The following is a 16123-nucleotide window of genomic DNA, read 5'->3' as shown; positions in this document are numbered from 1 at the left end:
CAACAACTGGCATCCCTTTTTTTACATTTTTACTTTTTGTGTGAAGTCAAATTATATAATTTGTGTCACATTTTATCCTTGGACATAAAAAATAAATAATAAAATTTTTTTTTTTTATGAATACAATCATTGGCCACAGTGCTCATACATAAATATTCATGTTTCCTTTTATTCGGGTATTAGGTAATCAAGGTAGTGATAAGTAGGAGCAGCCACCCTGGCTGGAGCTTAAACATAGCAAAGACAACGTAATGCATCAAATTCAACATGTACTGGGCTGGATATATAAAATGTTAAAATAAAATGAGGACAAACAAGTTTTTAAGAATTGATTTTAATTATTTCAACACGTCAATAACAGCTGTTAGAATACGATCATTTCAAATTTTACAGTTTCATCATCAACAGGCATCAAATGTGTCCCCAGATGTGAGCATTTGGTACAGGACATGACAATCCACACTTTAACCAGTCCTCCCAGTTCTCAGTGGCAGCCACATCCAATGCATCTGCCATCAACAGCTATTCTTTGTTTGCCTTTAAGAACAACTGGAGGCTATTAAAGGCTTAATAAAATATTTAAATTTTATTGTCTTTAATATGAACATAAAAAACAAACAGAACATGTATATCATGGATTGTAAGCCTCTGCCCATGCTACCTTTTGCATTACCATTAAGAAGAGATGCCACTACAGAAAAGACACAAAAAAAAAAAGAAAAGAAAAGAAAAAAGAAAGACAAAACCCTCAGCTCTCTCTAGCTCCCATCCTCCAATTCAAATGTATCTGGCTCAGTTCAACAGTAGCAACCTGCATCATCTTTAGCCACAAGGGAATAAAACGTTTAGGAGATCCATGAAATTATTACCATCCAAATGTAGCAACAAATGAAAAATTTCTCAATTTTTATATGTTGCACTGAATCAAATTTCCAATTGCCTAGTTAAAAGGTTAGTGAGTTATTTATATCCATTTAGCTTGACAGCACCTAATGTAGAATATCCCACTCAGGGACAGACAGTCCTATTTAGGACAAGGTAAACTTGTTTTGTTTAGATTCCCAAAATGGTTTTGTATTTCTATTTCAATTTAATAAGTTCTGAAAAGAAGGAGAAAAGCAGAGTATAGGACTTAAATAAGCCATATCAGAGGATGCACCATAACAATTAAGAAATGTTGCTTTTCTGTGCATTTGAGGCAAAAATGAAAACCAAATATAGGGATGGTGATCATTAGAAGCACATCATGCAGAACTCCTTCGAGTCATAACCCACCAAGCTCTCACACTGGAGCAAGGTTGTTGTTCGTCTTGTTTCCCATTTTCTCTTTTTTTCTCCCCCCACACAAGGTGTACAAGAACTGGTCACAAACATCTGGGATCCTTGACTATTACTCACTATGTGAAGGTCTTTCTAGTAAATAAGCATTTGAAAGTATCAGGTAAAAGTGCAAACAGTTCTAACAACAAAATCTAGCCTGGGTATCCTTCTTTGAAGAGCAGCCAATGTATCCTTACAATAATAACACATGTGCAGAGGAATATTAGTTGCTAATCTACAGCAAGTAGCAAATAAAGTCAGAGTTCATACCAGCAAGTAGAGATGACCTTTTCTACATTGAAAGGAGACTAAGAGGGGTGCTGGATGAGGTAATTGCTTATTCCAGACAGGACTATTTTTAATTAAATCAATTACCTTAAATTTGGTTTGCACTTAGTGATTTTTATTTTATTTATTTATTTATTTTTGTCAGTTATGTTGAACCTACCGCAGCAAAGAACCCTGAATGGTGCTCTGACCCAGGTTGGATCCATTCAGTGGAAAAGAAAAGCAGCATTCACTAACAGTCATGGGTCTGAATCAAATACATGTCAACACCCAAATCCCAGCAGCAGAGGTGCCCCGATGTCTGCAATAGACAGCTATGGAGGTGCATCCAAATGTTACGCAATTTACCACAATAACTGTTAAAGAGAATGTGAAGCAATTAAATTATAATGACTCGTTCAAAGCAGGACGCAAATTGCAGGATAAAAGTATACTAGCACTTCTGAGTCCTGTTGTGTTAAGTCCCCCGACTCAAAAATCATTCATGAGTAGAATAAAACAGCTTCTCAGACTGAGCATCACCAGCCATCTACCAGCCAGCTCAGCTGGCCTTCAAACAATGGGCTCCAATTTACTCAAGAAAAGAAAAAGAAAAAAAGAAAAAGGCACGAAAACCAACTATTTTCAATCAGGGAATTCTTAAACATATTTGCTTTGGCATACGTGCCATACAATAATTTTAACAAGTTATGTCCATATGAAGTTATGAAATATTGGCCCTAATAATTCTTAAATAATTTTAGTCATGTTTTACCAAGTGGCACTTTACCTCCCACAACTCTGCATTATTTACACTTAACAGTTTGCCTGGTAATCTACTAACTCTCCTTCAACCAACATTACTGCTGCAAAGGGAACACAGATGCATGGAACAAAGTAAGTTAAAAAATAGAAAACAAAAATAGTAGGAAAATGATCTCCAGTGTAAAATTGGTTTCAGAAAGTCGTTAATTCTTTGTCCTCCACTTCTTTTCGCACTACTCCCTTGTCAGTCTGCTAAGTTTTATGACTGAGGTAGGTTCTTTTTATCCAAGGACAAATTAAAAAGGAATCACAGATTCACTACCATGTCCTGCCCTTTCATAAGTAAGTGGATGAATTTCAGGGGGGAAAAAATGCTTTCAAGTGCTGAATAAACTCTGTGAACAAAGAACACAACAGATTTAAATTTCCATCACACTCCAGATATCACTGCTTCCCTCCAATTTATTCTGGCCTTTTCATTTGTTTTTCACCTTCTACCAAACACTACAGAGCCTCCATTTTCACCTTGCCTGTTCATCACAAGCGTGACAAAAATCAGATGCAACCATCGAACGCCAATGGCTAAAAGAGCCTGTAGTTCCAAGTCTATACAAAGAGGGATGGTGAGGGGGAATAGTCTGGAAAAAGAGGAGCAAGGGTGGTGGTGCCGGTGGGATGATCTATCCATTCAGCCTCTTTAGCAGAAGCAGGATGGTACAAACACAGCAAACTGCAAGGTGGCATTTGGCTGAACAGGGTTTCTTCCAGTGGCGTACAGTAAAAAGAGGAATCCTCTTCACTCGAGACTGCAAATGTATTGAGACAGCGTGTTTGAGTCTGTTTGTTTTGTCAGAATTTTAACCAGAGCTGCTAAAAGGCTCTGATGTTTGGGCATAAGGGAGGGTTTGTTGCATCTAGTGGATTACCATGTTTCTGTCCTCAAGTTTTAAGCCCCCTGCCTCTCTGTTTCTGTGTGTCAGTCTATGAGGGGACAGGGCTGCGGGGTCAGTACGCAGTGACCAAGTCCTTGTCGTAGTTGTATCGGCCCCTCTTGGGGGCAGCACTGTCGGCGCTGTCCTCAGTGTCCTCACTGTCCCCTCCAGCCCCGCCCCCTTCTTCCTCGGAGGAGGAGTCTAGAGTCAGATCTACCACTACGCCTCCTCCCGGTGCCACCGCAGGTCCTCCCGTGACCCCAGTCATCCCAACTGAACCACTTCCAGATTTGCCCGTCAGACTGGTGCTGCTGTGGGCTGGTGAATGACCGTTTGCTTCAGGAATGCCTGCATACATGTTTAATTTCAATAAATGATCAGTTTTAATCTAGTCAAGTATTTGAGCCCTTTAGAGCAAAGGAGTACAATGACTGGCTTTGACACTTACATATATCAACAACAGGGTACTCCGGTGTGTGACTGCGTTCTCTTTCTTTGTCCCTCTCCTTCTCATCTCTGATGGGTCGCCAGGAACCATCTGTTAAGTATTCGATCTCCTCAAAGTCTTCACTCGTCTCTTTCAGGATCTCAGATAACAGCCTAGAACACACAATACGGGTTAAAAGTAGATCACAACACAGATTTACACAAGCTCTGATTCATATACCAGGTACCAAGCAGAGGTCTGCATTCACAAATTTCTTTGCTTTTGTTGATCATGCTGACTACAAATTCTGTACAGTTACAACTCCCAAAAGTTGGAATTCTGTAAAATATAAATTAAAAACAGAATGAAAGTTTTTTTTCCCCAAATATTACATTCACAATAGAAGATAGAGAATCTATCAAATGTTTAAAGTGAGACATTTCATGAAAAATTTCAGCTCATCTCAAATTTGATGGCAACAAAACTAAAAAAGCAGGAATTGGGACAACAAACTGTTAAAAGACCCACACCGCAACTTTTCAACCTTAACACTCTGCATTCCAGACTCGCATTTTGTTCCCAGGGCTTCAAGAACAAGAGAAAAGTTGTCGCTTCTCGTGGAGTATGTAACAGGCTTAAATCAACTCAAATTCTTACACATTACATAGAAATTTGAAAAATATATATATTTTTGGGACCATAAGTACTTAGGCTCTTAGTAAACAGAAAGATGGGTACATGGAGTGAATTTCACACATGCTAACATTCCTTGCAATAAGCTAATCTCAAAGCCAAAGTGTAACACAATGCTTTCAGTCATTTGTGAAAGTAAAGGATTGTAGCTGAGAATTTAGAATTTGAGGAAAAAAATAAAAGGTCAATTTGATGCGGAGGAAAATATCAGCTTTAAAAAAAAAAAAAAAAAAAAAGTAGAATTGAAGCTGGCCTCTTCATCACCTTGCTTATTTTTAATGATGTTGTGTTAGTAATGTAATGTCCAACAAGTAAAAACAAAAAACAAAAACAAAAAAAAAAAAAACATACATAGTACTTTATATAGAATGTGTAAAATCACTTTAGCAATGAGTCACTTTGCATTGTCACCAAAACATGTGAAGTCATGTAAACTCAAGCCCATTCTCTATATTATAACACTGCTGCAACATTGAGATGAAACACCCAACTAAGTTGTGGGTTATAACATGCAGCAGACAGGAAAAACAAAATAGACAAACTCTTTCATCCCATTAAAAAGATTCAAATTTAAATGGAAAATGCAAAAACTGGTGAGTGGTTCAACATTTATCAAAACACTCAAGACATCTGTGCACATTAACTCTCTGGGTACGGTACGGAAACGCAGCCACAGTCTCCATTTCAGCTGTGTCAGCAGTGCAGACTTCCAACTATATACCAGTTTTTCCAGTTGTGTTTGACCAAGTAAAATCAGAGTTATAAGAAATTTACAACACGTTTCTGTGTGTATATTTGATTGAGAAAGATCTGGTAAAAACTGGCTTTTCAAAGGAAAGTGCTAGCAAGCAAAAACTAACAAGTACTACAAGCATCAGTTTCCCTATTGATGAAAAAAACACCACATCAACCAATAAAAAACCTTCATCTTGTAATACATGTCATTTAGTTGCTGGGGGAAAGTTGTGGGAGTGATGGCGAAACAAGAGAGAGCGATAGTGATAACAAGTTTTGAGATTTGTGACATTTATTGTTTGAAGTGTACAGTTATTGTGTAAGTATTTTTTTAGTTTTTTTGGCAACATTGATTGTTTAATAAATAGTTGTAAAAAAACAAAACAAAAAAAAAAACAAAACAACCTGAGGTATCGCTTGCATTTTAATGTAAATAATTGTATGCAACTGCTATTTGTTAATTTTTTTTATTTACATTTTAAAGTTATAAAAATGATTTGTTAAATATGTTTGTGGTTTTGACAGTAATAAATCCAATTTTTTCCCCACTTGGATTTTGTGTGATTTTAGGTCCAGTGTTTTAATGCATAAAGTAAAAAAAATAAAAAAAACAAAAACAAAATTCACAGAGGTGAGATTTAGCTGAATACTGAAAAATTATACCAAAAAAGGCAGGTTGAAGTGTTTAAAAAGAAGAAGCTTAAAATCAAAATGAGTCAAAAAAGGTAATTTAGTCTCCAGAGGGTTAAATAATAAAAGGTAAACTGGCTTTTAACATGTGGCTATTGAAAAAGTTTTCAAAAGGAAAATGGTGCTGCAAATGTAATACAAGTGCGTGCATGTCTGCTTACCCATCAATTGTTAGCAGCTCAAATGGAGCGGGCTTGTCACAGACGGGGCAAGTCCATGTGGGCTTCTTCTCGTTCATCTGCAGGAAGAAGACTGCGTCGAAACACTGGAGATGGGCGCAAGTTAAAACTCGACATGGTACACCAAGCCGCATCTTCACCAGCTGGGTGTGAGAGGTAGAGGATATTAAAAAAATATGTTACACATTGGAGACTTTTCAATGCTAAACATGTGATACTTTGTTTTGTACATAGACTCACCGGACAGATAAGAGAAACTCTGAGGCCTGTGGTTGCAATTTCACTCTCTGGATCAAAACGAAGTTTGTCTTGGACTGTGAATATATTGCAAGAAAATATGTTGAACACCAATGAGTGGCTACATGTAAATTCACAATCCAGTCTTCTCAAAACTGTCAAAAATGGGAACATTAAGCGTAAACGTTTCACTTACTGCGTTCACGACAGCGTTCTGCGCTTTCAACAGAGCAAAGCTTCAGCTGATTGAAGAGGTCTGCTGCGGTGAAGACCCTCACTAAATACACTGCCACAGAGTAACGCTGAAAACAAGAATCCACAGCTTTTCATTTGAGAAGTTACACGTAAAAAACTGAGCATTAATCGGGACTCAAAAACACGCACAATAAAACTCAAGATTCACCATAGCAAAACTTCACATGTTCTGTTATTTAAAAGAAATGCAGAAAAATGACAAACATCCACACACTGTAAGAACATAATTAAATGGAATAGCTGAAGCATTTAATTATTAAGCTTATTAAAAAAAACAAACAAAAACAGGTTAGTTTAACACTAAATGAGTAGTTTCTTAGGCGGACGAGTCTTCTGAAGGAGGCTATTGAGCTGAAACTGTTACACTTTGTCAGCACCATGCTTTAAATCTTCCTGCAGTGCCCAAGTGGTTCATGACTCACAAGTAATTGCCTAATGCGTACCAAATAACCACTCTGCAGCAACTTGTACTACCTAACATCAGCTTTTTCTGCTTATATTTCGCAATATTAAAATATCTGCTCAATACTCTTGCAATCTAGCAAGTGACTGGTTTTAATTGCCACATAAGACAAACATAGTACTAAATTTAGTTTCCAATGAAATTTCTTATGGCTATAAAATAGTTATAAGAAAAAAAAAACCCACAGCAAACACCCTAATAACAAAAACTGGAAACCAAGTAGGGCATAAGAAATATTCCAAGTTCTGTGAGGCCCAGCACACCTTTGTGCAGTCTGGAATCTGACAAGAGGAGCTGGAAAGATTTGCTCAGCGACTGTTATGTTGACATTTAGCTATGAGATGCAGCCGATTCTGACCTTGCCAAAGTTTCCCCAGGTGATGGTGACTCTGTTGGTGATACTGGAGAGGTGCAACCAGGGAGTGATGTTTACAGGACGACAAGGACGACGAGGTTCAACCCCAGGCTTATTAGATGGGTAATATCCCTGTAAATGCACACAATTGAAAAAGAAAACATCAAGTTAAACGTCCCAAATTCAGGAACGAAAATTATGTTAAAACACATTTAACATAATGTACACTTAAGCAAGATTTTTCCTTAAATACTCTTAAGAAGGAATTTCTAATTTATAACACGTGGCTAGCAAGTCTCCGGTTTTCTGTGGCTCAGAGTGGCACTGAATTTATGTTGGGACCTAATATGAGTGTGGTATGGACAAAGACTACATTCAAGTCTCTTTCAGTGGGAGATGGACATTTTTTTTATCCTTTATTTTTTATTGATGCATGACAAGATGACCCAGGGGTCCCATGACCTGTCATCAATCTTATTTTCATGTCAAACAAGAAAGTTTAGCAGGAGTTTTAAAAGTCTAGTTCTTATCTGCCCAGAGTTTTTCTTGACATTTTAATGTGAGGTTAAGAGGTCATTTTGTATGTGGCCGACCCATGCTTCTTGCAGGAATTCAGTGATAGGAGTGCATAATGGGGCAGACAAATCATATGTGCATGAAAATTAAATATGGCTACGTTACTAAAAATTGCAACAATTCACGACAGCTGTTCTATTCTCCCCCCTTAACTCTTAAGTCTCTCAAACTCTTACTCAACTGTTGTGCCTCACTGTTGTACCTATAAGTTACAGAAGCTGTGTTTCCACTACCACTAAAATTGCACAAAACCTAAATAAATATCGCAAAAAAAAAAAAAAAACGGTGATGGAAACACCTAAATTTCAAATGTCGCTAAAAAGTTTTACACCCATGAGGCGATTTCATTTTTTCTTAAAGACAGGTCGACATAGAAGCATATAGCTAAAGTCGAATGGAAACACTTTTTACATTTACATGTCACTGGATGTGATGTAGGGTGTCACGTGACCAGTTCATTTCAAGTAAAGATGGCATGGTATGTATGGAGATGAAAATCTTTACAAATAGTTAGAGAACAATAAATCCATCATCCTTGACAGCAAACAGTGAAATGCAGAGTTTACAAGGAATTAGAAACCTCCCTCCTCAAAGTGGAGTCTCGTGGGATGAGATTTTACAAGAATGGCTTATGTGCTAAACAATATTCAATGGAAACACCTGCAAATTGCAGTTGTACTTGAATAATCGCTTTTATTTTCCAAAAAACTAATGGTAACGCAGCTAGAGATAGTATAAGAGGCAAAGTTGATGCACGGTTGAGCCAGCAGAGGTAGCTGTCATGAGGTTGATTTAATGTATAGTTTGAGCCAACAAAGGAGAACAGAACACACTTGCCACCAATGCTATTCTAAAATCTCCAGGCCTTTTCAAGCTGAGACTGATGCGCCTTCATTGCATGTTGAGTCATGTGTAAGAGTGTAAAAGCAGAATTGGGGGAAGGGGGGATGAAGTTGATCTACTGCCAATACATTTCAGAGATGACAAGGGAGAGGCGTGTGTATTTACACACACATATCAAGTCAGTATTGTGGAATTCACCACTGTGACCGAGTGTTGTCGTCATTCAAATGTTTACACGAAGATGACTTCATGTATACAAGGACACATCACTGCAGGAATGCGCTTCCTCTGCTGGACATATACATGGAGGAACAGTGGCAGGCTTATTTATTTTTTTACTTTAACCTTTATTTATACAGGTAGTCACACTGTGATGCACAGTCTCATTTTAGAGAGACCAGAGGCCTGTAGTACGAAACTGTCTCGCTTCTTACCGGGGTCAATCACCATGCTAACTTGTGCTGAACGGCTAACCTGCTGTTAAGTTTCTTGAGGGCTCCCAATACACAATACTTTTAATATGCATGTATTGACATTAATTTCTCAAACATGAATGATTTACTTACAACAAAAAATTATCAAATTCATATTTCAGCATCTCTGCCTGTATAGACATACATGTTGCTGCTGATTATGGTTGACAGCAGGACACTCATGCTGGTGGAAAGCTCTGACATCTAAGTTATGAGTTAACCTTACATCGGCAACCTTTTTTAAAAACATGAAGCTACTAAATTCCTATAGCTGTTTTCACAACACTGATTTTTAACTGCTGCCTTTCTGGTTTGATTTGTTGACCACACACCTTGTGAAGAAAACCCTCGTCAGGCTTCTCACCACCACCGGCACAATGCTGCAATAGTTTGGAAGCCTCAGAGAGACCACTGAAGTTTTGCTGATTTGTTGATGCGTTTGGGTTAGCTAACCAACTTCATCAGAACGCGGATCCTATTAATTTTCTTCGTCATATTGTATTCCCAGTTGTGAAAACACACCACCCATGGATAACCATACACGTACTTCACCTCAAGAGAAGAGGCAACTTGAGAATTAATTTCTAAATTCATATTTAAAAGTTGATAAATGTCTATTGACTAGGAATTTTCAGGTTTTTTTTTTATAATCAGACAGAAGTAGTTTTAAAGAAAACAGGATAAGGTGATGTAACATGCAGACCAAATAAGATAACAAGATGCTGCATGACTGAGAAACTTCTTAGACAAATGGAAAAATAAACCCACTTTTAGCCTTAACTGTATTCTGAAACTGCGGCAAATATCAGAGTAAAGCAACCCACCGGCACATGACAATAGGACTGGTTGACTTTGACAGCAATGTTGGGAGGATACTGGTCCTCCTGAACTCCAATAGAGTCCGAGTAACAGATTCTGCAACAAAGAGTGTTGAGAAGAAAAAAAGCATGGCACCATATGAATACCCAACTGGTCAATGAAGGGCTAACATTTATGTACATTTCCATGCATGGCAAAACTACTTTTCCTTTCTTTTGTGCCTGACCAAGAAATTCTAAAAGATGACACAGTCACAAGCAGACTCAAATCATTCCAGAAAACAGGAGTGAGAATATCTGAAATCTTACCTAAGAACCACTTGGATTGATCGGATTCCTGGACGAAGCTCACTATGACAGAAAAACAGTCACAAATAGGAATAAGCATCAATCTGATAATTGTAAACTAGCAGTTTACAATTTACTAGCAGTGAAGAAAAAGTGTAGATCTCCAGGACATTTTTTTTTTTTAAATCACCTTGCATTCCTGATCTGGTCTGCTTGGTTTGCTGTTAATTCAAAGATGCACTGACTATCCTGAAGTTTGTCATTGTTCTGGGCAACTGTAGAAAGATGAAGAAAAATAAAAAGGATTTAAAAAAATGAAGGCGAAACCCATTATAAAATCAGCACAAAGAATATCAAAATAATGATAAAAAATATTAAATTAACATAGGACAACATATGATGTAGACTCACCTAGCTCTGTTGGTGGCAGCAGGGTCTCTAAAGTTTGGTAGAAGGGCAGTGGGACCAGCTTGACCTCGGCTGCTGGTGTGGGGAGCGGTTTGGAAATGCCATTGAGGTAGTCTGCGCCCTGAGAGGTGGCATTGGGGGAAGAGCTGAGGGATGAATATGCAACCGGGACACCCTCTGGACGCCGCGCCGCCAGCCACCCAGATGTTTTGGGAAATCGCGACTCATAAAGCTGCCTGACATTCTTCAGAAGTTCTGGGCTATACTCTGTTTGCACCAGCCTCAACGCACGTCCCACCAGGTCCTGCTTCAGCCCACTTTTGCTGCGACCCATTGAGGCCAACAGCGTCTGCAGGTCTGACACCCGGAAACTTTTGACCATGTTCTAGAGGAAAGACAAAACAGAAGGACATTGTTCATGTAAGTGACAATGTTTCTGATCTACATGGAAAATCTCAGTAAGATTAATTTAGTTAAAAATGGTGCTCTTTAAGCACAACTGATACATTTTCCCATGTTAGGCTGCACACAACCATTTATAATTAACTTATAGAGTATGATAGAGTTAGAGTGATATGGCAGTCCACCAAATTGTTTGAAATCAACTAAAATTAGAATGTGTCCTAGGTAGCTGAATTTTACAGAGGCTTGAAACTGCCTAGTAATTAGCTCTCTAGATTAAATGAGCTATTCTTGAGCTCATTGCTTACACTATAGCAAAGTCATTGTTTAAAATGCTACATAAACAAACTCCAAACACCTGATTCTGCAACAAGAGAAGTCATTGCTTTATTTTCCCATAACACTCTACCCTGGACTGGGTTTGGATAAGTGACTAAGGTAAAAATGTTAAAAAAAAAAAATGGAAGTCTTCACAGGATCATTACACATAACTGATATATCCATAACATATGTTCCTTTATACAGCTATGACTTAATGACACAGTCATTTTGTTAAAGTGCACTGACTTTCAATATTCAACTGACTACATTTCGTTGTGGACGACTGCAAAGCCAAAAACATCACATTGCTGGAGCCACATTCTGGTTTTGAACTACAGCACTACTGGATAGTCTGTTAAAACTTGAATAAAGCAATCTGTTGGACTTATACCAAAAAGGTACCAGTTACAGGTGCATAAACTATTAATTTAGAACAGAAAAAATCATCTGTATGTAAAATACAAAAAATTAAATAATTATGACAGCTCTTTCTAAGGGTATCAGTTTACAGTGTACACACACACACACACACACAAAACCGATCAGCTTTTGGCATAAATGGAATTTTATTCCAGTATTTCTCACTACAGATAGGCACTGATAGACATACAGGTTAAGCGGGGATTTATGGCTCCGGTTTATGTGGTTGTGCTGACTTTGAACAGCGGTGACTTTCCCATTTTGCAATGAAAATAACTTTTATTTTAAATCCCCCCAAAAATTAAAGTGTGATCTTCGTACTCTTCTGCAAAACAAAGGCCTATTGTAATTTTAAACTATCTTAGAGGTATGTGTTTAACCCAAACTTGTCGAATTTTAGGTTTTTTTGTTTGTTTTTAAATTTATTATTATTATTTATATGTAAACAATTTTTTAAAATAAAGACAAAACATACAGCCTGCCGGAAGATGCCTACTTAAACAGTAACGTGAAGTGCATGGCAGACACCAAATGTTGCTGGAAAACATGAACCTCTGACATGCTACTTCTTTGTGTGCTACTGTTCATTCGGACAACGGCGGACAACTGCTTTGTGTCTGGATTGAATATGCACAACAAAGTTGTTGCTGGCTCGGCTTATGGTGAAAAACCGTACCACAAAGTCAGCTACAGTGATAACTGCTCAACCTCGGTTGTGTACTGCCTTGTAGCCTGTGCTATCAGAAAGCTAGTCTCTCTTCAGACTGGACCGTCGGCATTCAGTCACGGCCAATGAACAATTTGACGGGTGCACAGTTTCAAAAACTAAGCAGCCAACTAAACACATACACATCTGCCATCCGAATGGCGTCAAGTGGTGTAACACCAGTAAGCATGCTAGCAGCAAATCTCCAGATGCTTGTATGGTGGCATCATTCATTTTCTGTGTCTTCCTTCGGAGCCAGCATGATGTTAGCTGAAGCAACGCACTTGCCTGGTTAACATTAACTAGCAGGGTAGCTACATTAGCACTGTGGGCTAGTTTGTTACGTCGCGATTGTAACACGTCGCATTTGTATGAGTATACACTCTTAACAATTTGTACATACAACACTCAGTTACCCCACAGCAAGGGTGACTTTCAGCATACTCTCCCGCGCCCGTCTTCCATCAAACGAAAGCCAACCAAGCTCTACCTACCATCGCCTCCACCAGTTCGGCCGCCATCTTCGTACAGCAATACCGCGAGAGTCAGAAATGACGAGTAGTCTTCCACCAATTAATCGTTGAACATTTTTTGATTGATGGGCAACTTCAGCCAATCACCGTGCAAATTCTATAAACCTCTGAAGCGATATATTCAAAAGAGGCGGCGTTATTCCAAGTTAAAGTTATAGTACACCTATAAAAGAAATACTCAGAGGCAGGTCTCCCCTCCTAAATAGGCCTCAGTTGCCACTAATCAAATCACGTGTCAAAATTTCTTGAAATTTACGAAGTATTAGTTTTATAATATTGAGATATCTTGAGCCCATGTCTTAAAGACGGTTTGAATTCAACGAGGTTGTAAAGTATACGACGTCAAGTGGATTGGGTCGGATGGTTGGTTTAAATCCCGTCCGAGTAAAATATTCCACTCCTGGTTTTACGCCCAACCGTCACATGTTAAGATAATGCTTTGTTTGTGATTTTTTTTTTTTTATAATTAAGTCAAAACGACTAATTAAACAAAACATCCCACACATCCAAGTCAAAGAAGAAGGCAACCAAATCCAAACTAATGCATTAGTATTACACAGCGCCATGATGTTTAAATATACATTTTTAAAAGTGTGCTAAGAGAAATACACAGTCCCTTTGAAGATCCATCCCTGCTTTTGTGATAGCTACTTATCAGTGAAGAATAACCTCGTGGAAACCGAACAAATCAATTGAGGAAATTGCAGAATCATGTAATAACGTGTGGTTTTGTTTAGGCTTAATTCTGAATATCAAACGAGAATAAAACCAGCATATTTTCTAAAGCAAATTTACTGATAACTATTAAAGTTTATCAAAACTTAAATAGCTTATAAGATTGTAACTTAGTTATACACCAGTATTTATTATATAAATGCACACCTAATGATGATCTTGCTAAAGTAAATACTAGCCTATTATTTCTTTTAGAATTAATTTAGACTTTGTTTAATCTTTTTGTTGATGGGATATAAGTAAGGACACAAATGCAATTACTGATAATGCAATCATTAACCATCAATGCTCTGCTTAGTGCATATGTTTCTCTTTCCATTATTCAAACAGAAGAGGGCAATATGGTCCATGATTTAACCTAAAGCTGATTTGATTCACCTCATCTGCCACACTAATGAAGTACATCTACCTATGCTGTATTATTGTTTCATGCCAGTAATGACTGCTGTACACATGGCAGGGGTTGCTTTATCTAATATGAAGGTTCTTCCCATCTCCACAGAACATTAATCACTATGGACTGTTTACATACAATCTATTTTTTCCACAGCTAATCTTAGACAGTAACATTTTAAAATAACCATTTCGTTTTATTATTTTTTTTTATTTGGAAATTGTTGCAACGTTGCAGCTATGTAGTGTCATTTTAATTTATTTATTTTATACACAGAGTGTGATGCAAATTTACTGAAGAACTTGGAAATGCAAACACTTGATTTGTCTGTATTGTGGTGTTAAGATTATTTAAAGACACTTTTTTTTTCTTCCTTTGATTTGGAATATAAAGTCAAGCTATTAAAATAAAGTTTTTAAACAGATTAAGTACATTTGAAAATCCTATTTTAGTCAAAAACAGCCAAAAACAATTGGCTTTAATTCACTGTAAAACTCAGTAGTACTGACATCAGAGTTTAAATACACAACCCACAACTTATGTCACCATTTTGAATTGGTATTCAAAAGATTTTGCAGTGTAAATTATGAACAGCAACACTTTCAGTAAATCCTTAGAACTGTACAACTACATGAGAAAAGAGAGCTGAATCTTATGTTAATAAATACCAAAGCAACATCCCACTTTGAATTAATACTTGTCTTTTTTCCATTAAGTTTTTAGATAAAAATCATTAAAGGATATTGGCTTAAAATGTAAAGCTTAACTCATATAGAATAAAGTAACATTATTAGGCAGCAACATAAGTTTATCATGTAAATTTCAAGCAAAATGAAAAAAATAAAATAAAATAAAACAAGATAAACTAATGTAGTTTCAGTAGTCATTTACTTTTTTAACCCGTATTGATACATCAAATTGCATTTGCCTGTCTTTAACAAGCACAAAGTCCTAACTGTTGCAAACTTACATATAAAATTATCTCTGATTGCTAATGAAGAACTTGTAAAAACTTGATTAAAAACAAAAGGAGATGTGATTTATAAAATGTTTGTGTCAACAACAAGAAGCTTACCAACTTGTTTCTTTACCATTTTGTGTATTTATGACTTTTAATGGCAGCACAATTAATTAACACTCTGTCCAATAAAGAGAAATAGCTAAACCCCAAATCACTGAACTTGACTCATTAATTAGTGCTTTATGGTAATTGAAGTAATTATTTGAACAGCGTCACGGACAAAACAACTTAAACAGGATAATTCTGGCATTTAAAAGGTCTTTGATTCTACAGCATCCATCCTTTGCACACCATGTCTTACTAAATCTTGAGTGTTTAATCTCCCATAATTACAAAGATTTGCTAAGGTTAATAAAAATAATCCGCCTCAATTCAGACCCCCTACCTGGACCTCCGCTGTGCCTTCTTTGCCCCTTTCAGGGAAGGGATAAATTCAGTCATATAAATAGACACCTTCACAACTGTGAAGCACAATTCTTTGATACAGGAGAAAAGGCTGTTGGACTCCTAGAGAGAGGTTTTTATCAACTGGTTTAAAAAAGGGGAAAAAACCAAACTTTTTAAAAAAAAGAATACAAACAACGTGGCCATTTTTAGCCCTGATGTCATTTCCACGGGTTACGACTGTGCCAAGCGTGAGCGTGTCAAGGTTAACAACAGTTTAGAGGCTCATTTTTAGCTGCAATCTTGTCAACAGTGAGACTTCGATGAAAGAACCAAGTGGCTCTGAGGCATTCGTTTTCTGAAAAGTTCTTTTTTTAAAAGTAAAAACGCCATGCTGTGAAATTCCGACTCTTTTTGAGTTTTTTAGAAGAGGCATTTTTAGCGTGGAACCAAACAAAGATCTGCAATGAGTCTGAAATATTT

General features: G+C 37.2%; 1 protein-coding gene across 2 annotated transcripts; it reads right to left on the bottom strand.

Annotated features, from left to right (window-relative positions):
* Nucleotides 1-2116: 2116 nt before the first annotated feature.
* pias4a (protein inhibitor of activated STAT, 4a) lies at nt 2117-13165 on the bottom strand. 2 transcript variants are annotated; one of them, XM_042006580.1, is made up of 11 exons: nt 13068-13165; nt 10728-11109; nt 10507-10591; nt 10338-10379; nt 10035-10125; nt 7322-7450; nt 6442-6547; nt 6249-6322; nt 5991-6151; nt 3733-3884; nt 2117-3632 (listed from the first exon to the last, which is right to left on the bottom strand). In XM_042006580.1, the coding sequence occupies exons 1-11, from the start codon at nt 13092-13094 to the stop codon at nt 3358-3360; spliced, it is 1524 nt and encodes a 507-aa protein (XP_041862514.1). In that variant the 5' UTR covers nt 13095-13165; the 3' UTR covers nt 2117-3357. The 2 variants fall into 2 exon arrangements, with proteins under 2 accessions (XP_041862514.1, XP_041862515.1); XM_042006581.1 differs by lacking the exon at nt 13068-13165 and adding an exon at nt 12990-13058.
* Between the last annotated feature and the right edge of the window lie 2958 nt (nt 13166-16123).

This window comes from Melanotaenia boesemani, chromosome 14 (assembly GCF_017639745.1).
Source record: "Melanotaenia boesemani isolate fMelBoe1 chromosome 14, fMelBoe1.pri, whole genome shotgun sequence".
NCBI classification, from domain to species: Eukaryota; Metazoa; Chordata; class Actinopteri; order Atheriniformes; family Melanotaeniidae; genus Melanotaenia; species Melanotaenia boesemani.
This window is presented reverse-complemented; position numbering and strand designations above follow the sequence as displayed.

Bases quoted from the DNA above. Each gene is read 5' to 3' on its own strand.
- pias4a (XM_042006580.1), bottom strand. From the start codon at position 13,094: ATGGCGGCCGAACTGGTGGAGGCGATG. The intron at 10,592-10,727 runs GTGAGTCTACAT...ATCTTTCTACAG, and splicing joins GCTGCCACCAACAGAGCTAG to TTGCCCAGAACAATGACAAA. The intron at 10,380-10,506 runs GTGATTTAAAAA...TTTCTGTCATAG, and splicing joins GACCAGATCAGGAATGCAAG to TGAGCTTCGTCCAGGAATCC.